The following is a 26,839-nucleotide window of genomic DNA, read 5'->3' as shown; positions in this document are numbered from 1 at the left end:
GATTGTTTTTAAAGCAACAAATAGACAAAATGTACAGGTGCTAAAAACGATAATATTACTAACCCATTTGAATACAAAAAGAAAACGATTTAAACCATTATAAGAGAATATATCATTAATTAAATATACCACCATTATTTCTGCCCAATTATTAATTAATTACATACTTAATTGGTTAGTTAATAAATCAAGAGTCAATTAATGTAGTTTGAATACTTGAATCATATTAATTAGTCCTCTCTAACAAATTTTTAAACAGTTTTTTTATTTTTTAAGGAAATAGACTAACTATGTCGACAATATTAGTATCTGTACTCTTTAAAAATTTGTTACATCTTTAAAAATAATCTAAAATGTCAATATTACATGGGTATATTGATAAATGAAGTCTAAATTATAAGAAAATGAATTTTCTACGAAAACTTGAAAAGGTAGGTAAAAACCGGTATAATACAATTTGATAGACAATTAAATTGTGCATCTGATTATCCTAAAATATATTGGGTGTTCTATTTAAATTAAACAAGTTATTTTCGTTTAAAGCTAGTAATTATTTAAAATAAATTTTTAGACACTCTGTATAAGGTAGTATAATTTTTTATTATTTCAACACAAAATCTGGTAAACAGAAATACTTCAGTACAATATTTGGTTTTAAAAACTTAAATACGCCTAGGTGAATGAAGCATTAAAATTATTACACTGTATTTTGACAAAAACCAAAATATTTCAAAAACGGTAAAGTTTAAGTGTGATAAGCCTTTATCAAATTTACCTTTATTTTAATCGTAGAAACTAAACATGTAATAATATACAGGGCGTTTCAGTTAAAAAAATACAACTTTGATGTTTTTTATTTATTTGGGACACTCTGTATCTTGTAAAAATATTTTTAAATTGTAGCTCTGATAGTCCTTCAATGAATCCAAAACTTACAATTTGCAAAAATCTAATCGTTTAGCTACAAACTCCGTGTCGTATGTGGTGAACAACCCTGTATAATATATAATAATAAATAACTATTGTTAACTTACAAAATAACAATAACAATAATAAATAATTGTTAAATTACAAATGATACAAATTTAATGTCGTGTATCTGTATTTTTTATTTCTTTTCAAATTCCATTGATTTCTTTTGAATTTGGAGTACTCTGTACAGGGTGTTTTCCTTTTTTAAGAAACTAAAGATGCTATACACGGATTTTTTCCAGACCTGCTAGTTCCGGATATACAGGGCGAATTTAAAAATGTTGCATTTGACAGCGGTCGGGCAAACGAAATCAACATAAATTTTATTTTTTATATATATTCTTATTAAATATTATATATATATTATAAGCATTTCTATAAAATAATAAAAGATCATTAGAAGTTCAATGATATAAATAAACTCAACGGCACAAAATTCCGCCACCCAAAAATTTTGACTAAGTTTGATGTTTCATATCTTTTGAATTTGTAATCCGATTTTTGTGATTATGGTTTTAGTGTGTAGATAAATTTGTTGCCATTATTTTTTATTATTTTAATGGCTTATATATTTCGGTTAGGTGGGTTTATACCGGGGTAAATCAACACTTTCTTGCAATAAATTCAAAACACCCTGTGGAAAAAATGGGACGAGCGAACGTTTTGAATAAAAAACACTTTCCTGTAATCTTAGATGTATTCCTAACATTTCATTTTTTGAATTATCCTATTATCTCTATTCTTTTACGAGCTACACATTTTTAAATAAAGTACTGCTATTTTTACAATCTTGAATTTGTTGAAAATGGAGCTCTCAATGCCCACCGTTATATTGAGGATGTCCTCCAAGAAGTTGTCGTTCTATTTGCTCTTTTCATTGGAAATTACTTTATACTGATGCGTGTTAATGCCAGGCCCCACGTTGCGCGGACTAACGAGTTAGGAGTACGAGTAGTTAACAAGTACCTACGTGGATGAAGTTGGACTACGAATATTGGAATGACCTCCTTGTAGTCCCGGCCTCAATCCAGTGGCACATTTTTGCGATGTAGTTAACAAGATAACGGAGATTCCGTTAATGCTAGCCTTAGCTCTTGGAAAGGGTTTTCTTGATCAAGAAAGAATAACTACCCTTATTCATTCGATAAAAGTGTATATAAAAGAGATAATGGGATAATTTAAAAAATGAAATGTTAGGAATACATCTAAGATTACAGGAAAGTGTTTTTTAATCAAAATGCCCGTCTCATTTTTTCCACAGGGTGTTTTGAATTTATTGCAAAAAACAATGTTTTGATTTAGCCCGATATAAACTCATTTAACTGAAGAATATAAGCGATTGAAGTAATAAAAAATAATGCCAATACATTTATCTTCACACTGATATCATAATCTCATAAAAATCGGATTACAAAATAAAAAGTTGAAACATCAAATTTAGTAAAATTTTTAGGGTGACGGAATTTTGTGCCGGGGAGTACGTATGTTACGGTTAAAGTCCGATGTCCGGTTAATGTCGACATTAACAGGTTAATGTTTGGCTAAGGTTATGTTTTTGGTTGTGTATGTGTGACCATATTTGTGACACCTTGTGTGTGCAGTAGTAGTATTTGTGACATACGTCTCAATTATGGTATACATACACGCGTATACCACAATTTTCTGATAGCAAATTCGATATCCTCGGGTCAAAATTAGTCTGGTCGGCTAGATCCGAAAAATGACGTGTGTAAGTTTCCACAAATCATAATATTTATTCGTATCACACACTTTCAGAATTGTGGTAACCTAAACTTCCCTGTATCGCAGCGTCATCTACATTTTTATACACACTCATATTTGTGGTAAATCCGGCGTTTAGATGCGTACATTCCCGAAACGTACCGATTCAGAATACACACCATATTTAATTTCTATTCTTTTATGTTTTCTGTTGCGTTCCAAATTTTTAAGAAATATTTGGGAATGTACAGGGTGGCGCTTCTCATACGCCGCGGAGGCTCTAAGGAGAACGACAGTTTGTATTGAAATGAAATTTTGTGAGCATATGTAGTTTAATTCAGAGCACTTTTTAAAAATATAGAGACTTCTACAGGGTGTCCCCAAAAAAAGTTACATATCAAAGTTGTATTTTTTGTAATGTATTATATATGTACCCTATATATTAATCGATTTTCGGATTCTGGGAGAAAAATAAAGGTGAGTTTGAATAAGAGAAGTATATGACTAAAATATAAGGTTTTTGACATATTTAACATTTTCTAGAAATAAAGAACAATTTTTAAATTACAATAAACGCTACCTAAATTGGAATTTACCCGGTATAGCCTAATATATAGTTAAATTAACTATTGTACTTTAAATTAAATTAAAACTTGATCCAAAAAGTTATACAGGGTGAGACAAAATTAATATTGAACACTGGTCACCTTTAAAAGAATGTTACTCTTTTATTTTAAATGGAACACCCAATGTATTATTCAGATATTCAATGGAGAATTCATGTCTCTTCAAAATACTATTAAGGTTGCCTACCCCTCAAACAAAAATTTTCCTAGATATTTTCATTTACATGATTTGATCTAAGTAGATCTTTATTATTTAGGTGTAAAATAGCCACCTAGATAAAATCTAGGTGGCTCTGATATGTCTGACGTTACTTCAACATAGCTGTCTAATTAATCAAACTTTAACAACTAGTTATCATTTTGTGTCAGTTAAAACAAAACAATTTCTCAGAAATTTGCCGAAAATGCAAACTTATCCTACATCAGAGAGAATTGATATCATTCTATTAGTTGGTGTTGTTAAGTTAGGTTGTATTTGCAGTGTGCATTCACCAATTAATATAATACTTAAATGTTTCTGATTTTATCAAGTCTGGTTTTTTTATGGGGATATGTTAAAGACAGTGTTTACAAAACTCGACCAACTATTGTCGAGAAATCATTGTAGCTGCTCTTCTAGGCAGAACTCCACATATGCCGTTTTAAATGAAAAGATCATTTTGAAAAGACAATTATTTTATGCAGTTAGTAGTATGCAAACAGGAAAGGAAGTATTTTGAGCATTTGATTTCATTTTTGTCACATAATTATAGGTTTATGTCTAGTTTTAATTCTGTCATAATTAAAATATGTTTTAAACGTGTATCTTTTTATTACCGTTGAGTATTTTACTCTACAATCTTTAATTTTTGTTAAATTAACAAAAGGTAGTATCACACAGCCACCCTAGATTTCTTCAAATAATAAAGATTTACTGACGTAAAATCATAAAAAATAAAATATCTAAGAAAATCTTTGTCTAAGGGGTTGGCAACCTTAATAATATTTTGAAGATATACAAATTCCCAACTGAACACCGGAAAAATATGCTGGATGTTCCTTTTAAAATAAAGGAGTAACTTGCTTTTAAAAGTGGCTAATGTTCCATATTAATTTGGTTTCACTGTATAACTTTTCGAGTCAAATTTCAATTTGGTTTAACATACAATAGTTACTGTAAAAAATATCAGGCTATACAAGATCAACTAAAATTTAGGTAGCTGTTATCGAAATTTAAAATTCTTCGTTTTCAAAAAATGTGAAATATGTCAAAATCCTTAGATTCTTTAATGAAACTCACATTTATTTTTTATTTGCTAGAATCCAAAAATCAATTATTATATAGGGTGTTCCGTTAGAAAAAACATAACTTTGATGCCAAAATCTCATTTCGATATAAACTACCGTTCTCCTTGGAGCTTCCGCGGCGTATGAGAGGAGCCATCCTGTATACAAATGCATTTTTAAATGGAGCACCCCGTATTTTGATATATTATGATTTTAATTAAAAATAAGTATTATTCATTTAACTTAATATTATGAATAATTGTACTGTTTTTAATTAATTACATTTGAAAATTGACTTTTTCAGATTTTGAAAAGCAGTTCATGTGCCTTATGAAAGACTTTTAAATATGATATAAGAACATAGACACAACCTGGTTTGGCTGTTAATATTTAATGGTATAGACAAATCTAAAAAATACTAAAAAAATATAATTTTCAAACATGAATAATTCAAAAGTAATTGAATCAGTGTATGGTACGTTAAATGAAAAATTCCAAAAAAATTTGATTAGAATCAAATCAAAAATTTTTTTTAGAATCAATATCTGCTATGAGTTTCTCCATTTAAAACAATTCAATTTTGATCGGTTTTATCTTGTCTTTCAGGTACTCCTTTGTATAAATATAAATGCGCCAAAAAAACTACATAATATATCCTAGAATATTTAATAAAAATATATATAGGGTGTTTCTTAATGAAATAGTTGGGTTCACGAGGAAAATTATTGGTTAATTTTAAGAAAAAAAACTTCACAGGAAACTAGTTCCTAAACCTATCAACTTGATAACTGAGATACAGAGTGGACAAGGTTCCTAGAATCGTTTTGGCGGAAAATTAACTCAAGAGTCGCCTCTAAATCTCATTGAGGAACACCCTTATATCATAATATATTATTAAAAGGTTAATTATACAGTAGGTCCCCGGATTGTCTTTACAAGAGGAGAAACTTTTTTATTATTGATATTTTGAGAAAAACGCATTCGTCATAAAAATTTTTGCTTGTTCTAAAATGGTTAATCCCGTTTATACTTTTCCAAATTTCCATACCGTTTTAGAGAAAATTAAAAAAAAAACTGAAAATATGGTTGAATTTTTTGAAAGTCTTAAAAATCAAAACGCGTTTCTATGGTTTTCGTTCTTTGTTGTTATTGATAGAATTTTAATTAACGTCATATTTTTTGCGTTTTAAAATGATAAAGAAACACAAAATTTATTTAGTTGAATGCTACGGAAAGGATGATAATGGTTATCGGAAAATGTGATACCTTAACAATAGCAAAACATATGTCATTAACCAAAATTAATAATACCCATCTATCAAAGAATGAAATCTAAATTATATTACCATAAAAACTCGGTTTCATTTTTAGGGCTTAGAAAAAATCAACGATATTTTCATGTTTATCATTTTCAAACGGGATTAACCATTTTAGAACAAGCAAAAATTTTTATTAAGAATGCATTTTTCTCAAAATATTAATAATAAATATGTTTTTCCTCTTGTAAAGACAATCCGGAGACATACTGTATATTAGTTATATATTATTACCATAACATATTAAAATGTACCGAGAGGAAAATCCCGAACATATTCTAAATGATATGATAGTCGGTCGCTTAGGGTTACCAAACCGGGTGCCCGGTGCATATTTATCCCCGAAATACCGATATTAAATCCCAGGATTCCGAAAATGTCGAAAAATTTTAATGCCCAATCTAAAATGATTCGAGTTAGTCTTTCAAATATCATATTTTATTTATACTAACAGCGCTTTTAGACGGAGCGGAGCGTCCGCGCGTACCGTCCGCGTGTTCCACTAGTTCAAATGAACAGTTTTACATGGGTCGCGCGTATGCTCCGTCCGGATGAGATCGTCGACGGCTATCTTATCTTGAAAAAATATCCGTGCGGACGCTTTGCGCTTACGGTCGCGCTGAGTCCTGAAAGCGCTGTTACAGCGTTTTCAGATAGAGCGAAGCGTCCGCGCGTACCGTCCGCGAGTTCCATTACAGGGCTTTCAGATGGAGCGGAGCGTCCGCGCGGACCGTCCACCAGTTCCATGAATTTAAATGAACATAATTTCACATGGATCGCATATGTTCCGTCCGGATGAGCTATCTTGAAAAAACATCCGCGCGGACGGTCCGCTCCATCTGAAAGCGTTGTAAGCCGAACGTCAATATCTAAGTGTTATATTTCCGTGTTTGCTATATTTTTTTTGCAACAAGATTTTAATTTTTTTTACTAACTACATATGGAAAATTACTTTGTTTATTCTATTTTAATAAAGCTCTTTCCTCATTTTCTTTTTGATTTATTATGTAGCTGCATTTTTATTAAATATTTCTTTAGATTAAATTTCTCATTCTGATCCCCGCGATTCCGAGATTATAGGTTCTTATTCCGGGATTTTAAATAATTGGAAATCCTACTTACACTGAGTGAAAGTTTTTTTATATCGTTAGTTGTATTGGCTAAATATTTGTGAACAATGGGTTAGAAATACCGTTTGATCGAAAAAGAAACGGCGTCATAGACGCCTGGGGAATGACAATAGTTGCTAGTTTCGGCGAGGTCAATCTCTAGACGCCAGTTCCTAAAAATTGACATAAAACTTATCAAAAATTAATACTAATTTTCTAACATCTAAAAAACGATTGAATGTTTCCAGACTCCCAAATCTACTTCCAAAAAAGTATTTTTTTCTCGAATTTTAAATTACATTATTAAAAAATAATTTTTACTAATATAAAAATAAATTACAACGTTTTTAAAGTCAATTGGCAGTAAGCACCATGAAAAAATAGAGAATAGTACGGGCCAAGTAAATGGAGATCTAGGGCTTGACCTCGCTCATAATAATAATTATTGATTGTCATTCCCCAGCCGTCTTTGACACCGTTTTTTTTTCGATCGTATTGTACGTTACGATTTTTTTCGGTAAATATGTGATAATATAATATAGCTGCTTGAACGAAAATATTGATTCCAAATAGCAATATGTAGCATTTACAAACACTAATTCTGAATCAGCGTAGCTACACGGAAATTACTAAAAATTTTATATTAAAAGGTTAATTGATAATTACTCACATTCGACAATAGTTGTGGAGTCCTTTTCACAGGAAGTTGAAATTTGTATATTTGTGGTATCTATATTACACACTTTTATGGTGCAAGGTATTTGTGGTAGCACAAATACACATTCTAAAATTATAATATTTGTGGAACAGGTTTCCACAATTAATAAATGCCAATAACTTTCTTACGGTGGAGTGTATAGACATAAATTATATTTTTAGGTCGTGGACAGCGAGTTCGTATCATTTCGTACAAAAATAGAGATGATACCACAAATGTCTTTACTGCACGGTTGTCACAAATATGGTCAAGCGTGTATAGGTGTTTTGTTGTGTGTTATTGTCGAGATTAACCGGGTAATGTCGACATTAACCGGACATCGTACCTTAACCGTAACATATAGGTACCTTATACAACGGGATCATTTTCAATAAAAACTATTCGTATTTCTATATCAAATCAAATTCGATTATAATTTGATATATATCTGTGATTATTTTTTGGTAAATTTATGTTTAAATTGTTCGATAGATTTTTATAATCGTCTTAAATGGTTAAAAATAATTTATAGGCAAAATCCCAGTATATAGAATGCAAGAAAGTGAGGGTTGGTTTGCTTACCTATCCAGAATCCATGAAAGTAGCTTGCGAAATAGGTCCAGAGTGCCTTAGATGCTTCGCTCCTTATGCACCGTAAGTATTTATCTCATCAAAAACATAGAATGTCAAAAAAATGTCTCGCAACACAATTTTTTTCACTATAAAAAATTGTGAGATCTCATGTAAAACCAAGTCAGTTTATTGTATTTAGTTTCTCTTTAAGCACCTATTCAACAATTTTGTTATAAATTGTTAGTACCAATCTTTGAATAAGAAGACTAAGGAAGGAGCATATCAAAAATCTTAGGTACACCGCAATGGGCCTCAAATAGGGCCGACTTAAATTCCGGTTTATCACTGTCGTTCTAATTTTATTTAAAAAATGTATAACTATGATGTAGGGTAGACGTGGGGTAGACTCAATAATTTGTCGTTTTATTTTACGTTGTGAATAAAGGTTGGTAGTTATTAAAATTGTTATAAAAATATATAATTCTAATAAAAATAGATAAGTTATAATAAGTATTTATTAACACAAACATCCGATACGCTACTGAAGCAGGAAAGTCAAATTAACGTATTTAAATTCTTTGACATCTAATCTTTGACAAGTAATAAATAAAAGCTAAAATGCAAGAAAAATATATAATTTAGTTAATTTAAGTGAATTTCATAAATGATCGGTTTACTACACGTATGTATATTATATAGTCACTTACTAGCGAAAAGTTGTTCCACTATTTTACTCAATTTTGCCGAGATCTACCGCACGCTACACAACCAACTATTTTAGAGTCTTTTTCGATAAATCGCGATAGTGTCACTGTTAATTTAAGTTCTGCCACAATTTCCATCTAGATTTACTACTTTTATACAACTATCAGTAGTAGAATAAATAATAAATAACATAAAATAAGCTCCGTAAAGACTGACAAATCTACAAAATTTCAAATCAAATTCAAATATGTCAAATGAATCGTCAAACAGAACTGTCAAGGATCCCCACCCTAGAGTGCTTTTTCCGCCCACCATACATGAATACATGGATAGCATTATGCTCCTTCCTTTAGTCTTCTTATTCAATAGGTCTAATATTAGACAGTAATAATTTAATAATGACTTGGCAAATGCGCGGCACCAAAAGTATAAAAGAATAATCTACCATTTCGATTACTAAGTAAACGTAAACAGTGCACTTAACAATAACGTTTTTTAATTAGTATAGAATCATATCGTGCATTTGTCTCACTTGTATCTTCGAGTTTGAATCCATTTTTGCCTTTGATCAAATCGATGTGAGAAGCTGTGAGGCTGTAAAATGTTGATTCTCGAGAGTGTAATTTCCGGGAAAGTTCAGTTATTGACTCGTATTGCACCGAACAACTACGTAATTACATGCTAACATTTTTTCGGCAATTTTATTAATGAAATTGAAATTGTCACAACACAACGCGACGTCCAGGGCCCAAATTCTGGAACTTTGACATACTACTTATATACAGGGTGACGTCTCTCATACGCCGCAGAAGCTCCAAGGAGAACGGTAGTTTATATCAAAATGAAATTTTGGCAGCATATGTAGGTAACTGAAAGCATTTTATAAAAATATATAGAATTATACAGGGTGTCCAAAAAAAGTTACACATCAAAGTTGTGTTTTTTCTAATGGAACACCCTATATATTAATTGATTTTCGGATTGTAGGAGAAAAATAAAGGTGAGTTTTATTAAAGAAGCATATGCCTAAAATGTAAGAATTTCGAGATATTTCACATTTTGTGAAAATGAAGAGTAAATTTTAAATTTCGATCATAGCTACCTAAATTTTAGTTGACCTTGTATAGCCTAATATTTAATTACAGTAACCATTGTATGTTAAACCAAATTGAAATTTGACCCGAAAAGTTATACAGGGTGAGACAAAATTAATATTGAACATTAGTCACTTTTAAAAGCAAGTTACTCTTTTATTTTAAACGTAACATCCAGTATATTTTTTCGGTGTTCAATGGGGAATTTATATATCTTCAAAATATTATTAAGGTTGCCTACCCCTCAGACAAAGATTTTCCTAGATTTTTTAATTTTCATGATTTTGCGTCAGTAGATCTTTATTATTTGAAAAAATCTAGGGTGGCTGTGTGATATACCTTCTGTTAATTTAACAAAAATTAAAGATTGTAGAGTAAAATACTCAACGGTAATAAAAACATACACGTTTAAAACATATTTTCATTATTACAGAATTAAAACTAGATATAAACTTACAATTATGTGACAAAAATTAGCTAGATGAAATCAAATGCTCAAAATGCTTCCTTTCCTGTTAACTGCATAAAATGATTATATTTTTCAAAGGATCTTTCCATTATAAAAGGCATATATGGAGTTCTACCTAGAAAAGCAGCTACAATAAAATCTCTAATGTTGTGGACAAAACTCTTTAAAATATCCCAATAAAAAACCAAACTAGATAAAATTAGGAGCATTTAAGTATTCTATTGTTGCGGACCCGTATGAACTCGGACGAAAAACGTAACAATATTAATGTGAATACACGCTACATTCACCAACTAATAGAATCATATCAATTCTTTCTGATGCAGGATAAGTTTGCATTTTCGGCAAATCTCTGATTTTTTTTGTTTTAACTGACACAAAATGATAACTAGTTTTTAAAGTTGGACTAATTAGACAGCTATGTTGCTATAATTTAATACTCATTTCCAACTACAGCCTATTGCTGCCTTCCCGTCACCCTACGCCACACATCTCGATTTAGAGCGTCATCAGCTTCTAGGTTACGAGCTTCCATTGCTTCCGTAACCGTTCCGTTCCAGGATTTTCTAGGTCTACCTCTCTTTCTTCTGCCCTGGGGACCCCACTGAAAAACTCTTTTTGGCCACCTGTTCTCCGGCATACGCAGAACATGTCCAAACCATTTTAAGCTGGATTTTTCGATTCGATCTAGTACTGTTTCCTTCGATGCATTCATGATACGCCTGACCTCGATGTTTGTCTTTTTTTCCATCCTAGATATACCTGCACTTCTTCTAAGGTAGTCCATTTCAACAACTTGGATTTTGCAATTCGCGTCTGCACTCAGAGTCCATAGCTCTGAACCATAGCAAAGAACTGACTCCACCAATGTTCTTCCAAGTCTCTTTTTAGTTGTTGCAGACAAGTTTCGGTCCCACCAGAGGCTGTTATGACATCCAATAACTTGTTTGCTCTTCTGAATTCGGGTTTGTATTTCTACTTTGCCCAAACCCTCGTTGTTGATAGTAGCACCCAGGTATTTAAATTTGTCTACTTGTTGAATCTGGACGTTATCATTAATGAATACTTCAAAACAAGCGTTAGAATTGACAGCTAAGTATTCGGTCTTCTTTGGACTAACCTGAAGTCCCCATTTGTTGTATTCTTGATAAAGCCTCTTAGTCATGAACTCTAGATCGTATGAGTCCTGCGCAATCACGACCTGATCGTCTGCAAAGCCCGGGGTAAATAGTGTGTTGTCCCCAATGGGTATTCCCATACCTTGACATTTCGTCTTCCGTTCCCTAAGGGCTACTTCGACGTAAGCGTTGGAGATCAGATCAAATCATTTAGATGAAAATATCTAGGAAAACCTTTGTTTGAGGGGTAGGCAACCTTAATAGTATTTTCAAGAGACATGCATTCTCCATTGAATATCGGAATAATATACTAGGTGTTCCATTTAAAATACAAGAGTAACATGCTTTTAAAGGTGATCAATGTTCAATATTAATTTTGTCTGTCCCTGTATAACTTTTTGGATCACGTTTTAATTTATTTAAAGTACAATAGTAAATTTAACTATATATTAGGCTATACCGGGTAAATTCCAATTTAATTAGCTTTTATTGTGATTTAAAAATTGTTCTTTATTTCTAGAAAATATTAAATTTGTCAAAAACCTTACATTTTAGTCATATACTTCTTATATAAGACTCACCTTTATTTTTTTCCCAGAATCCGAAAATCAATTAATATATAGGGTGTTCCATTACAAAAAACAAAACTTTGATATGTAACTTTTTTTGGGGACACCCTGTAGAACTCTCTACATTTTTAAAAAGAGCTCTGAATTAACCTACATATGCTCACAAAATTTCATTTCAATACAAACTGTCGTTCTCCTTGGAGGCTCCGCGGCGCATGAGAGGCGCCACCCTGTACCTGTACATACTCTTTCTAAGCGGTAAGCGAAAGTATTCGATTAACGGAACGCCAAGCAGTCGATTTTGGTATTCTTGTTTCGGTGCGAATCGTTTCCTGGATACGCGTTGAGCACATATTGGCAGCATCGCAATTTCTCAGGTATCTTATAGTCAAATGTGGATAAAACGATGAAAAATGTCAAATATTACGTGAATTGAGCTCCAGACACTAATATTAGTTTTCATAGAAAAATGTTTCCCTTTAAAAGCGTCCAATTTGGCCCACCCTGTACTTAAACTCCCTTGGTCTTGGTCTTGCATTTGCTCATCACTAATAGCACCCAGTGGCGTGTCGTGGATAAAAGAGCGGAGGGGGCGAAAACCTTAAGGGGCGCAATGATCACTAAAGGATCAAATAAATTACAAACTTTTTTGAAATAATAATACTACATGAAAACTTTTTTTTAATTATAAATTTGTTTATTGAAAAAGTTAGTATACAAAACAGTTATTTCAAAGATGCAAGCGTCTTGTTTTAACCGATTTAAAAGAATCAATTATTTCGTCTATATTTAGATCCTGGGTTGTGTCTGCTTGAATACTGAGGTCGGTCAAGTTTGCCCCCCATACTAGAGGAAATTCAAAAATAAATATACCACTATTTTGCACACATTTTGTACAATTTTGCACACCATAAATGATATTTTGCACACTTACCTAAGGGAAACTAGAGCCGTTTTTTAAACGGGGGGCAAACTTGACCTTTCCCCCATTTGTTACCAAATTGATTTATTTCTATGTACATGGATTCGGCTAATTTTGCACAATTTTGCACACCTCTTTTAGAATTCTGCACACCTTCCTGACCAAAGTTATGAGGGTTTGAAAATTTGAAATTTCCCTCCCATCTGCTACGAAATTGAATTTTGTTTATATCAAACGAATCGGCTAATTTTGTACAATTTTGCATACCTATTTTAGAATTTTGCACACCTTCCTGACGAAAGTTATGAGGGTTTGAAAATTTGCAATTTTCCCCCCATCTGCTACGAAATTGACTTTTGTTTATATCAAACGAATCGGCTAATTTTGCACAGCTACATTCGAATTTTGCACACTGTCCTGATAAAAGTTATAAGGGTTTGAATATTTGAAATTTGTCCCATTGTGTGTGAATTGTCCCATTTAAAAAACATAAGTATGAGTCATATTTGAAAATGATGTGATCTCAGCGACGTGGAAAATTGTACGGAACCCATACTTTTCGATAAGTATAGGATAACCGAGATATGAGGGTTCTCGAAAAATGCAAAATTTTCAAATTTGCCAGGTAAGTATTTCAGGAAGTAAGAGGGCTAAGACAAATCTGTGTGTAGAATCTTTAGTGTCATAAATGTTCTTCTATGCAAGCTATAAATTATCGAAAAGGTGAAATCTAAGTTCCGTGCAGTTTTTCACGTCGCTGAGATCTATCATTTTCGAAATATGACTCATACTTATGTATTTTTAAATGGGACATTTCACACACAATGGGACAAATTTCAAATATTCAAAGTCTTATAACTTTTGCCAGGAGAGTGTGCAAAATTTGAAAATAGCTGTGCAAAATTGTGCAAAATTAGCCGATTCGTTTGATATACACAAAATTCAATTTCATGACAGATGAGGGGGAAATTGCAAATTTTCAAACCTTCATAACTTTAATCAGGATGATGTGCAAAATTCAAAAACAGGTGTGCAAAATTGTGCAAAATTAGCTGATTCGTTTGATATAAACAAAATTCAATTTAGTCACAGATGGGGGGGGGGGATTTCAAATTTTCAACCGCTTATAACTTTCGTCAGAAAGGTGTGCAAAATTGTGCAAAATTAGCCGAATCGATGTACATAAAAAAAATCAATTTCGTAACAAATGGGGGGGAACGGTCAAGTTTGCCCCCCGTTTAAAAAACGGCCCTGGTTTCTCTTAGGTAAGTGTGCAAAATATCATTTCTGGTGTGCAAAATTGTGCAAAATGTGTGCAAAATAGTGGTATATTTGTTTTTGAATTTCTTCTAATACGGGGGGCAAACTTGACCGACCTTCAATACTGAAAAGTGATAAATATAGTAATTGGTTCTATCTTGTGTGCTGGTGCACCTCTGGTAATTATTAATTCTTCCTAATCTACTGAAAGATCGTGCTGCACCAGCACTGTTGGTGGCTATAGTGTAAAAAATCCTCAGTAATGCACATAAAGATGGATATGAAGACTCTAGGTCATTGGAAATTAAAAATGATAAATATTCGTCAGGTGCAAGTTTGTTGTCATCAGCATTAATTTCTTCTAATAAACTGCAAAAATGTTTATATTCCTCAACCGAATCCTCAACTAAAGAAGGTTTAACATCCGCTTGGTACAATATCTGCAGATCCATAAGACATTTTAAATTGTCATCATTGACATCCATATCCAAAAACAATTAACTTTTGGCATATATTAAGGAAGTCTTCAAACCGATTGTCTAGATTACCAGTTAAAATGTCTAAAGTACCATAAAACACTGATATCTTGAAAGTATCTTCAGAATTTTGATGTAGGTAATCATTCTGGATTTCATCATGCATTTTTTTTATTCTTCTTTGTCTTTTTGTGGCAAATGATGTTGACGTATTGCATTTATTTACCAAAATAGTAGCCTGTTTTTTAACATTTTCAAAATATTTTTCACCTCTTAATGATTTGAGATCTTTAGTTACCGCAGTGATCATATGAGCAGCTGTAGATAAGCTGATATTAACCTTTTGCAAGTGATTAGACAATATATTAATTTTATTCAGCACTTCATTATAATCGATTATATTTCGGTCGGTGATTCCCCGAATTTATTTTCATCGCGACTGCTTTCGTCTTCTTCTTTGGCGGCGCCGGCGCAACGTTATGTCTAGCCATTGTATTTTTATTTATAGACAATGGTCTAGCGGTAGCGTAGTTTCAAAACCCATATGAAAACTTTCGTACGTATACGCCTACCGTATTATTCATATATAAATAAACATTAAAAAACAAAAATAAAATGTGAGAAATATATACGTCATTTTTTTATCTTGAAGAGCAAAGGGCACGGTAGGGCATCGTTTGTTTCTGCGTTAAATTTAGTTTTTCTAATTTTTTTTAAAGGGCGTCACAGGCGCTAAGCCCCTAGGGGCGGAGAGGGCATCCACCCCCCCCCCTGGCCCCCTATACGACACGCCGCTGCTAGCACCTGCAAAAATTAAACTTTAGTCCTTTAGAGGATCAGGAGGCGAAACTTTTAAATTTTGATTTTGTTTTTTTGCAGGGCCTTGACCAACTTCTTCCTCATCTTCTACCAGGTGGGCACCTGTTGCGTGTACGTCGTGTTCGTTGGCAAGAACTTGAAGTACGTCGGGGACGTCTACACCTCGTCGCCGTGGAGCCTATACCTCTACATGACGATGATCTTCGTACCGTTCCTGCTCATCCTCTGCGTCAAGAATCTCAAGTTGCTGGCGCCGTTCTCCGTGGTGGCCAACATCATCACTCTGATCACGTTCGGAGTGGTTTGCTGGTACATTTTCCAAGGCCTGCCCAAATTCAGCGACAGGCCGGCTATGGGCTCTATAATGAATTATCCGCTTTATTTCGGGACTTCGCTGTTTTCTCTGCAATCTGTTGGAGTTGTAAGTACAATCATAGGCCAGTAAGCGCGGATAAAAATAGGGTATTACCTCCGAATTCTTGACACCCGCACCGGTTGACGTGAAATTTTAACAGTGAATAGAGATATACAGGGTGAGTTTCCTACGATGTTCTCTATGGGTATCTCGGAACCTACTGGAGATAGAGAGTCGGTTAAATGGGGAAAGAATTGCAGTTTTGTGGGGTCGTAAATATGCGCCTTTCAGATTTTTGAAAAAGTTCATGGCTTACTAGATATTTAATTTAACTAAAAATCTAGAATGGTGATCGAGGAGGCCCATGCATCCACTTTTTTCTATCCCTGATTTTGCATAATTATGATATAAATAATTTTTAAAATTTCCTTCATTATGAGGGGGGGGTGTCATAATGAAAGTCATGTTGGAACCACTCTATTGATGCGCGAGTATCTACACACTTTTCTTCTTTGGAAAAATTCATATTTACAATTTTTGTTTATTTTAATTTACAATGTTTAGATGTGACAGCTTCACATTTCTGAGAGCAACGGCGATTGAAGTTGTTTCCTGGCTAACTAAGTGAAATTGTTTAAAAATTATAAGAATTGGCTATAACTTATAACTCTAACTAATTTTTCGAAAAAAACATATTATAGCTTATATGGCTAAAAAGCTTAAAAAATGGGGCTTTTTATGAATCCAAGGCCAACTATGGTTTCCATTTAAAAAAACATATGTTTGTATCATATGTCAAATATGACAGGCTTTAGAAAAAAGCGGAGGAGAGAATATCATTAAGGATGTGATTATCTACAACTTTTATCGGAAAACTTTTTCTCCAAAATAGCTTATGGAATTAGGGACAATTTTTAAAAGAGCCAAAATTTGTTTTTTTCGAAATATCTAGTAAGCCATGAACTTTATGAATTGCTATGAATTATGCACTTTTTGAGTCGCACCTCAGGTATGCCCTTCCATTCTGGGGTACGTGTTGTGCGACTCAATTTGACCGTATTTTCAAGCTCCAGAAGAGAGCTGTTCGATATTCACTAGGACTAAACAACAGAACTCATTGCCGGGACTTTTTTAAGGAATTAAGAATATTGACTCTTCCTTCCTTATTTATATTTGAATCCGTTTGCCTAATACGTAAACATGTATCAGCTTCTCAAGAAAGGCCATCTTACACTTATCCACTCAGGAACGCGGAGCAAGATCTTTATCTACCTACCCCACGCTCAGAGTTAGCTAAAAGTTCAATATTATACAACTCGAAAAAAATGCACAATCACCTACCATTTGAAATCAAATCCATAACATCATTTTTTTCATTTCGCAAAGCATTGAACTCTTATTTACTAGACAAGGCTTTCTACGTCGTAAATGAATTATATTTGAATTGAAAATCGAATTTGATCTTGAACACACTGGTCTAATGTTTGCTATTGCTATATTTACTAATGACATCGAAATTAATTTATTTAGAGGTCATTGATATTTTGCTATAAACTGGCTAAATATTTTTGAATATTATTTTAAATTTTTTGTTCTTTGACATTGTAAACATTTATAAATGTTTATTTTAACAATAAGACTGACAATATTATTTATATAATGTTTTGTATTATCTTTTGTTTGTTTGTTTGTGTACCTTGTTTTTTTTCTACTTTGTTTGTTAGTTTACGTTTGTCTACAAATTGAAAAATTTTTTGACAATAAAGGCATTTATTTATTTATTTATTTATTTTTCAAAAATCTGAAAGGCGCATATTTATGAACCCACAAAACTGCAATTCTTTTCCCATTTAACCGACTCTCTATCTCCAGTAATTTCCGAGAGAACATCGTAGGAAACTCACCCTGTATGTAAGAAACAAAAGTTATATGTGTGTAGCGATGTGTGCTTTCACCCTGGTGGTGAATGCGACCCTTTCTCGGAGGTGAAAAATAAATCACTCATTTTAATTGAAAAAAATCGATAAAGGGATGAATTCTAAGCAAAAAATGTTCTATAATATTTTTTCAGCAAATTAATATTTTCCGAGATATTTAATATTTAAAATGTTGATTTTTCATCTAAAAACTGCATATTTTTCTACCATTTTTTTATAAATAATTCGAAAAACTTGTGTTTTATCGCGAACTTCAAATAAAGGAAAAATGAAACTTTTGGAATAACGAATCGATTCATTTTTTGCTGATTACCGTAGTTATAATAATAGTCGAGTTATCACTCTGTAAAGGTGATTTTTTATTTTTCGAAAACTAAATTGTAACTTTTTACCGTAAAATAATGGCGAAAAAACAGATTTTTTGAAGAAAATGAATATGACCGTTTTTAAAGTGCTTAATGTGCCTTTAATGTAGAAATTTTATTTTTATTTCGATTTTTTTCAAATAATTTCTGAAATAACGTCAATATTTAGATGAAAATTCGTGTCTGGGAGTTTTTTGACATGAGAAATTTGCTTTTGATGTCAATATGACTCCTACTGGTAGAGGGCGCCACCACAATGTGTTTTAACTATTTTGAAGCTTAATAACTTTTCGTCCGTACCTGTATAAAACTACTGAGTAAAAAAATATACATCTCTGTGATTTTTTACGTAAGAAATATCTCTTTGTAAAAATCGCTACGAGTAACCGTTCTCAAGATATTTAGAATGGAAATTAGCGATGGGAACTATCGAATGAATTAGACTATCGAATGGTTACTGAATGAATGATTTCAACTATCGAATGGTTTTATTCGAATAAAATCATTCATTCATTTGTATACTAAAGCATATGTGACAACCTCGCCGTGCGACTAAATGGTTATCGTTGAGCCGCGACTATCGAATGCTTTTGATAAATGAAATTTAGAATTTAGTATTCGTTTGATTTTTGTGTGCGTCAGTGCATTATTAGTTCTTCCAAATTTTTATAACTAGGACGTATAAATAGTGTGCTATTTTTGCGTTTATTAAAATATTTAAAATACTAAAATAGTAGTTTTTTTAATTGACGATTGTGTGCGTGTGGAGGTGGTCAAAATTTTTCCGAAAATTTGTGTGATTTTCCGTAGCCCGATCTTTCAATTATTTAATTTTATATGGTATATGGTCTATTTTTTATTGGGTAATTTTGAGAAGTAGCAATTTTTAAGAGAGATGAGATGAACTTACAATTAATTTTAAAAATACATATTTGTATTTTAGATGTTTTAATTTTTAATAATATGAATTAGTTGAACTTAATAATCATATTTAAGTAATGTGGTTAAGTAAATGATTATCGAACTCAAACTATGGGGTGAGAAAATTAAATTGAAAGTTTTACACGTGCCAATTAAAAAAAAAGTTAACGATGTTTGTATTTTGTTTATGCTAATTCTCTTACATGTAGTTTTTTGCGAAGAAATATTTCATTTATTTTTTAAAGTAAATGCCAGTAAAAGTAAATATATTATTTTTAAATAGTAATATAAAGCACCTAATATAAATAATTTTGATTTCTAATTTTTTATTTATATTTTCCTTCCATTACACTGCATGCTTAGAAAATTAATAAATGTTGATATTTCATGATTTTAAAATTTGTTGTTAATATAACAAATTAGTTCTGTAATTATTATTATTTATAAACCAACGTTGCCACACAAAAAATTTAGAGACTATATTATTTTTAAATAGGATCTAATATAAATAATTTTGACATCTAATTTGTTGTTTATATTTTGCTACTACTTAAAAAATGTTTATATTAAATGATTTTAAATTTTGTTGTTAATAGGTATAACAAATTATTACTGTTATTATTATTTATTAAACCAGTCTTTGCTTAAAAACATTAAAAATCATTTTCCTACATCCAAAATAACAAGTATTATTGCAGTGTAACAACAGAATATTAATAAAAAGAATGCAAAATATATAGACATACTATCCCTAACTAACTAAAGCCAAACAATAATGTTCTTTGCTAATATCAACTAATACCAATATATGGCAACAGCGCCCTTCATAATATATTTTCTGCGTAAATACTAGCACCTCAATAAAAAAAATAATGTGTCCTTATCTTTATCTGACTCCACAAAAAATCAAAGATGCCGCCTTCTTTCATAGCATTGCCACCGACCGCTGTCGGGTTTCTCGGAAACAAACCTACGTCGCCGGGCGACAACTAAAATCCAGTTAATATTTTATTATAATCGATCCTGACCAATAAATGAATTTCATAAATGAATGAATTTTATAAATGAATGAATTTTATAAATGAATGGTTTTTGCTGCCGAATTACTAGAATAAAATATTTCAAGGCAGATGACGCATCTATTCGATAATTTTTATTCGAATAGTTTTCAACGAATGTTTTCTTACTAGCTATCGAATTATTCGAATGAATTGCAACTATCGAATGTTTCGATAGTATTCATTCGATAGTTCCCACTACTAATGGAAATAGTCAACACATGCCATTATTGACGAAAAATAAACATGTTGAGTTAGATAGTTATTTCACTGAAATAATAAATTTGGGAAATTTTTATTTTTTTAAATTAATCATATTTTTTCTTCAAATAAATAATGATAAAACAGTTTCTGTTGAACTTTTGACAAAAAAACATTTCAAATTTATGATCTTAGTCTAATAACTATTTAGTCAACATGTTTAATTTATGTCAGTGATGACAGGTATTGATAATTTCGATTCCAAATATCTCGAAAACCGTTACTCGTAGCGATTTTTACCAAGAGACCTTTTTTACGTAAAAAGCGTCGTAAATGTATATTTTTTTACTCAGTAGTTTTATATAGGTACGGACGAAAAGTTATTACTCTTCAAAACAGTTAAAAAATATGTAGGTGGCGCCCTCTACTAGTAAGAGTCATATTGACATCAAAATCAAATTTCTCATGTCAAAGAACTCCCAGACACCAATTTTAATCTAAATATTGACGTTACTGCAGAAATTATTTGGAAAAAATCGAAATAAAAATGAAACTTCTACACCCTGTATCTCCGAAACTAAGCATTTTTGGACATATATCTACACGAACATTTTTACTCATTTTTATCTGCAGAATAGGCTGCCGAAGTTTCCGGAATACAGTTCGGACCACCCTGTATACACACAAATCAAAATAAAAAAACGTAATGTCTTCGAAATAAAGAGATCTACAGAAAAATTGAAGTAGAGCAAAAATACCTTCAATTTTACTCTGTTGTATTTTTACGTATCTTGCTTAGTTTTTGAGATAAGTCAAAAAAATTAAAATTTTTTAAAAAGTAAAAAATATATTTTTTTATTATTTTCAACTTTTTTCCAAATTTAGGCATTCTCGAGGGCATTCTAAACCGCTCGAACTTGCAGAGACCATTGTTAATACCTAAAGACACCCAACTGTACAGCTGGTTCCAAAAAAAAATGAATACGATTCTTTACACATTCTTTTCGAATATTTGAGCAGTGTATATTTATGTGTATAATGTTAAGGTTATTGTGACATTGTATAAAACAACTTTGCTTTTGACAAAGTGGCAAATAACTTTTTCAGAACGTCAGCATGACATGAGTAGAGAAATGGGGGCAGGTATCTGAGGTATCATAGAATATACTGCCCGAAATAATAAAAATATGTTTTAAATCGTACTCAATTTTATTGGAACCAGCTGTACATGTATTATGCTTAGTTTTTATTTTTATGATTTTAGTCCTTTTTTATTAGATTTTGTTGTTAATTTTTTTCCGAAATAATGAGGTGACCATTTTGTTTTTCTCATAACTATGCGAGTTTTTGAGATACAAACTTAAAAAAAAACATTTAAAAGGTCTTTTCAGTTACTTTAAAAACGGCCATATTCATTTTCTTCGAAAAATGTATTCTTTCGCCATTATTTTACAGTAAAAGGTTGCCATTAAGTTTTCGAAAAATAAAAAATCACATTTACGTTTACGTACGAGTTATAACTCGGCTATTATTAGACCTACGGTAATCAGCAAAAAATGAATCGTTTAAGTATTCTAAAAGCTTCATTTCTGCTTTATATGAGTTTTGCAATAAAAGGCAAAATTTTCGAGTTATTTATAAAAAATGGCAGAAAAATATACAGTTTTACATGAAAAATCAATATTTTCAATCCTAAATAACTAGGAAAATATTAATTTTCTGAAAAAATATTATAGAAAATTTTTTGCTTAGTCTTAATGCATCTACAATATTTTTAAGAAAACATTAAAATACGATTACAATTTTTTTTAAATATATAACAAACATGTGTATATAGAGTCAAAAAATATTAGTCAGTTAAAAAAATCTTACAAAACAATACATTAAAAATTAACAATATAAATATGGGAAATATGAGAAAACTTGAAATTAAAAGCTATTATAAATTATTGTAGCAGAGCACGTACCAGATGTTGTTTCGGCCGTTGAATTATTATATTAATCGTGGTATAGTGTTTTTATATTTTATTTTTTGTCTGTATTCGTTTCTTTATGTATTGCGATATGAAGGTCGGTTGAAAAATATTGCATTTATGAATGTTGCGCTAGTTTATAAAAGGTTTGTTCCAACCAGCATTTCGGGATCGTTTCGAAATCGTACTCGAATCGGTTTTCTTGCACTTTGTTGGCATGCGCGGACTTTGAATAGTTTCGTGACGGTGCAAAACGTATGAACGTTGAAACGCTTTGTGGATTGTTTTCGGGACTGTCAAAAGTGTCAAGCGTGCGCTTATCGATCGTTTTTTTGTTTTTGTTCGAGGAATCAAGAAAATACGATTAAAGCTTACCTAAATATTGTTCATATTTCACCCTTTCACTAGGCAGCAACTCCAAATTGTCACTATCTGAAGTGGAGGTAAAGAAATCAGTCATACCATCGTCACTCGTCCTTAATTATTATCTACAGATAATTATTATTACAAGTGTACAATTTAAAATTTCCGAACGATTTACTCCACACAAACTCACAAGCACAAGTATAACGCACACGTATTCGAATTCGTAAAAATAACCAAGACAGAAGCACCAGCCGGACACCGGACCAGAATCAGCTGTTAAAAATCGATAATCCCTGCCAATATGCTTTAATGCGCAAGTCAACCCAAACAGTTCTCAATTTAGACCATGTACCGAAATTACCGTTCTGAAATTGTAACTAAATGATCCCAAGGTAGGTTGGTACGCAAATAGGATCGTCCGATAACCGTCAAATCTCGGTTGGAACCATAGACTTAAAATAAAATATAGACTACACTATTTACATCTCAACGCGGTCAAACAATCTTTTTTGTACACATGTTTACTTCTGGGTACAGTCGACCGAGCCTTCCTCATCCAGCCGATGTTGTCACGTCTTTAATATTATCAATATTTTTTTTCTTGTTATACACATATATTGAGATATTAATACTACAGTTTAATAAAGTAGGTTTTAATATACCATAGATGTATTGAATAGTCCTTATACTACTAAATTATAAGTCGGATACTGTTTAAAAAGAATAAGTTCTTTACAATATGACAACACCGATTAGAGGCGAGGGAGCCTATTCATTCATTTAATTACCTTGTACTACGCGTCGCACGTGTGCGGTAAAGCTAAGTTGCCGCTATGTCCCCGGCTGTATTAACGCATTTTCTTAGCTTGTAGTCCTTAAGAGTTTATTTTATTGACTTTTTCTGTTCAAGAACTATAAAATATGGTTCGCCAGTGCCAAATTTGCAAGAAATTTGACTTAAATAATCCATTTAAGTCTTGAAAGGACTTTCGACCGGTAGGCAACTCTCAATTTACCCATTGGGAGTCAGTGGTCGATCTACTTAGGTTTTCTTCCTAATAATCCTATGGTTTGGCGCATTAAACATTTTAAATTTTGAATAAATTATGAGAAACATAATGCCAAGCGACAGAGTTTCAAAATAAAACAGACAAACAGGTCTTCTGTAAAGTTACGAAAGTGGCGTATTAGCAGTTTCTCCTTTCAACCGTCGATATTGATACCACACACTTGGTATTTCGAGTCGAATTGTCTTTATGAACCGCGTGTTACAAATTCAATTAAACCATATGCGAAAACGTCAACAGTTGACATATAATATGTCATTCTATTCAGAGTGTCATTTTCTATCGAATAAAGTAGAAATATACCGAGGGTGCCGTTTAAAAATTAAAAGTTATAGTCATTTCCGGTGAAACAGGAAGTGACCAAAAACAATTGAATGCGTCAATCAATCCTAATTTATGTCATATACTAACATACTAAATCTTGTTTTTTAATTTGAAAATATAAAAAAATTATGGGGATGAGCGACTTTTGGGACGCACCCGGTATAATAAAGACAGTACCGAGTTAAATAAATGTAGTTTTCATTTTATCCACTTCCTATTACCTTCATTGCTATAATGGAACAGATTTATGTTTTCTCTAATTTACATAATAACGTTTGACTAAAATTAATAATTTATTATTAATTTCAAAAATTACGTAATTTCGATTATAAAATTTCTTCTATAACGTGGATTTTATTATTTTTATACTTTTTGGACTCTAAGACGTTTTTTCTAAACTTTTATTTAAAAAACCTGTCCTAAATCTTAATAAAATATAAAAAAGTTTAAATACGATATATTTTTAATTTAATTATAGCTTCATTAAAATAAAAAAATTACCCGGCTATGATACGGAGAGTTCAGGTGTACTTGAGAAACGAAAGACAGTGTTGTGTTTCTCGGCAGAGTCGTCAGGGAACGACCGTTACGACAGAAACAACCTATCTATCGCTCGTGTCGCACTCGTTATAACCTAAAACAATAACACAACAATAACAAGACATTGTCTGACCGCATGTTCCAGCTATTTATGAATGAGATGCTCAGTCTATATTTTATTTTTAAGTCCATGGTTGGAACACATTTGAATTACTGCGCACGAGCGTGATCGTTCGGTGACAGTTCTCTGGTGGGATGGAACAAACCTAAAGTTTACGTATATTTTACTCAGGTTTTGAATATCCGTTTACTGCGTTTTTGTTTCTCGCTATATGAATCATTTCCTTGTTGTTTAATTTGTTGTGATACCTTTCTTGATCTAATATTTTGAAATTTTTAAAGTCGAACTCGTGGTTGGTGTTATATTCATGTTTGTGTAGGGCTGTAGGGGCGTTTTTGTTGTATTTGTGTCCATTAATTCTATTCGAAATATATTGGGTTGTTTTCCCAATATTATATTTTTTCGCAATTCCATCCACTATATTGGATCGCTTGTTGTTAGGTATTTTATTATTTACACCATTAAAAAGTAAAATACCTAACAACAAACGATCCAATATAGTGTATGGAATTCCATGTCTAAGTAAATTACATTAATCAGGACTGACTGACGTATTCAATTAGTCGGGGCACTTCCTGTTTCACCGGAAACGATTACCTAATTTATAAATGTTTTGTCATTTGTCATTTATAGGTTATAACTATAGAAAACAATATGGCCACTCCTAAAAACTGGACCCAGCCTTTCGGAGTGCTAAACATAGGCATGTGTGTGGTAACCATCATTTATGTGGGTGTCGGTATGATGGGTTATTGGAAGTATGGAGAACTGATAGAATCCACCATAACAATGAACTTTCCAATCAAGGAATTGTAAGTTATTTCATTGTAATTGAAATACCTTGACATACCTACAACCAGAGCTGCGACAAGTCAGTTTTAAAAAGACATAAAGCCTTTAGTCATTTCTGTAATCAAAATTACTTAAGTCTAAAGTCAAATTCAACGTAAAGTTCAAATTAATTAAGGCTGTATTCCATTTTTTCCTTGTTTGATACGGAACGCTTTGGTAAAATACTAGAAACGTCAAATGTTGACGTTTTCTAAATTTCAATACCTGCATTATAAAATTTATCTTATATGCATTTTTAATGTACCTGTTCTTTGCTTTTACGTTTGTTTCTTCTTTTCAATGTCGTTTAATACACGGAAAAAAATCATTTCTATATTCAAGAACAATCATACACTTAACATTTTACACTTTCTTTAAGGATAGTATTCTTTCCATGAGTACCTACAACAAATATTTGGAACTATTTTACTTTTACACTTGCTTTTTAAATATAGTTATAGTCACTTTAAGTAATTTTGAATTTAAAAAAAAAAGAATAAAATGATTTATATTTAAGAAAAGCTTATATTACTATCAAGTGAATAAATCCTTTAACGACGAAGAAACTATTATTAAATGAAGTATAAATGCTTTTATATAATAATAAGTAGTATTCTTAACTTTTTTAAAACTTTTACTTGAAATCGGTGTATTAAGACTTTAAATAAGCATATTATTCTCGGCGCGAGAACAACACCCCATTTCCAAGAGTTACTATTCTTATATTAAGTGACCATCCCCAACAGCAACAACGCAACAGTGCATTCTTGATACTTGTGTCTAGCCCTAGCAGGCAACTATTAAGCCCGACCAATCACGTTAGAGTTTTTGACAAACACAAATGAATTAACACACTCCAAATAACCACGCTAACCAACCTGATTGGTCAAGCTTAATAGTTGACTGCTAGGGCTAGACACTTCTATTCTTGATTCCTATCTTCATTTGGTTTCTGTTTCTCCTCTGCGACACGAGACGCGCCGGGTACTTTATATAAAGTTTTTTTGTTATCGTTTGTGCTTGTGATATGTTAAAATTGAGGACCTTCTTCAGGTATGGGGGAGGAC

General features: G+C 31.8%; 1 protein-coding gene across 1 annotated transcript in view; it reads left to right on the top strand.

Annotated features, from left to right (window-relative positions):
- LOC115874832 (proton-coupled amino acid transporter-like protein CG1139) overlaps positions 1–26,839 on the top strand; it is a 52,315-nt gene that overhangs the window by 10,077 nt on the left and 15,399 nt on the right. The window contains exons 4-6 of the mRNA XM_030890138.1: positions 8,241–8,362; positions 15,774–16,134; positions 25,575–25,753. Of these exons, the coding sequence (XP_030745998.1) occupies positions 8,241–8,362; positions 15,774–16,134; positions 25,575–25,753 (662 nt within the window). The remainder of the gene's footprint in view (positions 1–8,240; positions 8,363–15,773; positions 16,135–25,574; positions 25,754–26,839) is intronic.

This window comes from Sitophilus oryzae, unplaced genomic scaffold (genome assembly GCF_002938485.1).
Source record: "Sitophilus oryzae breed Bouriz unplaced genomic scaffold, Soryzae_2.0 scaffold_1297_pilon_pilon, whole genome shotgun sequence".
Lineage (NCBI taxonomy): Eukaryota > Metazoa > Arthropoda > Insecta > Coleoptera > Curculionidae > Sitophilus > Sitophilus oryzae.
The sequence above is the reverse complement of the archived record's forward strand: the minus strand, read 5'-3'. Positions and strand labels throughout refer to the sequence as shown.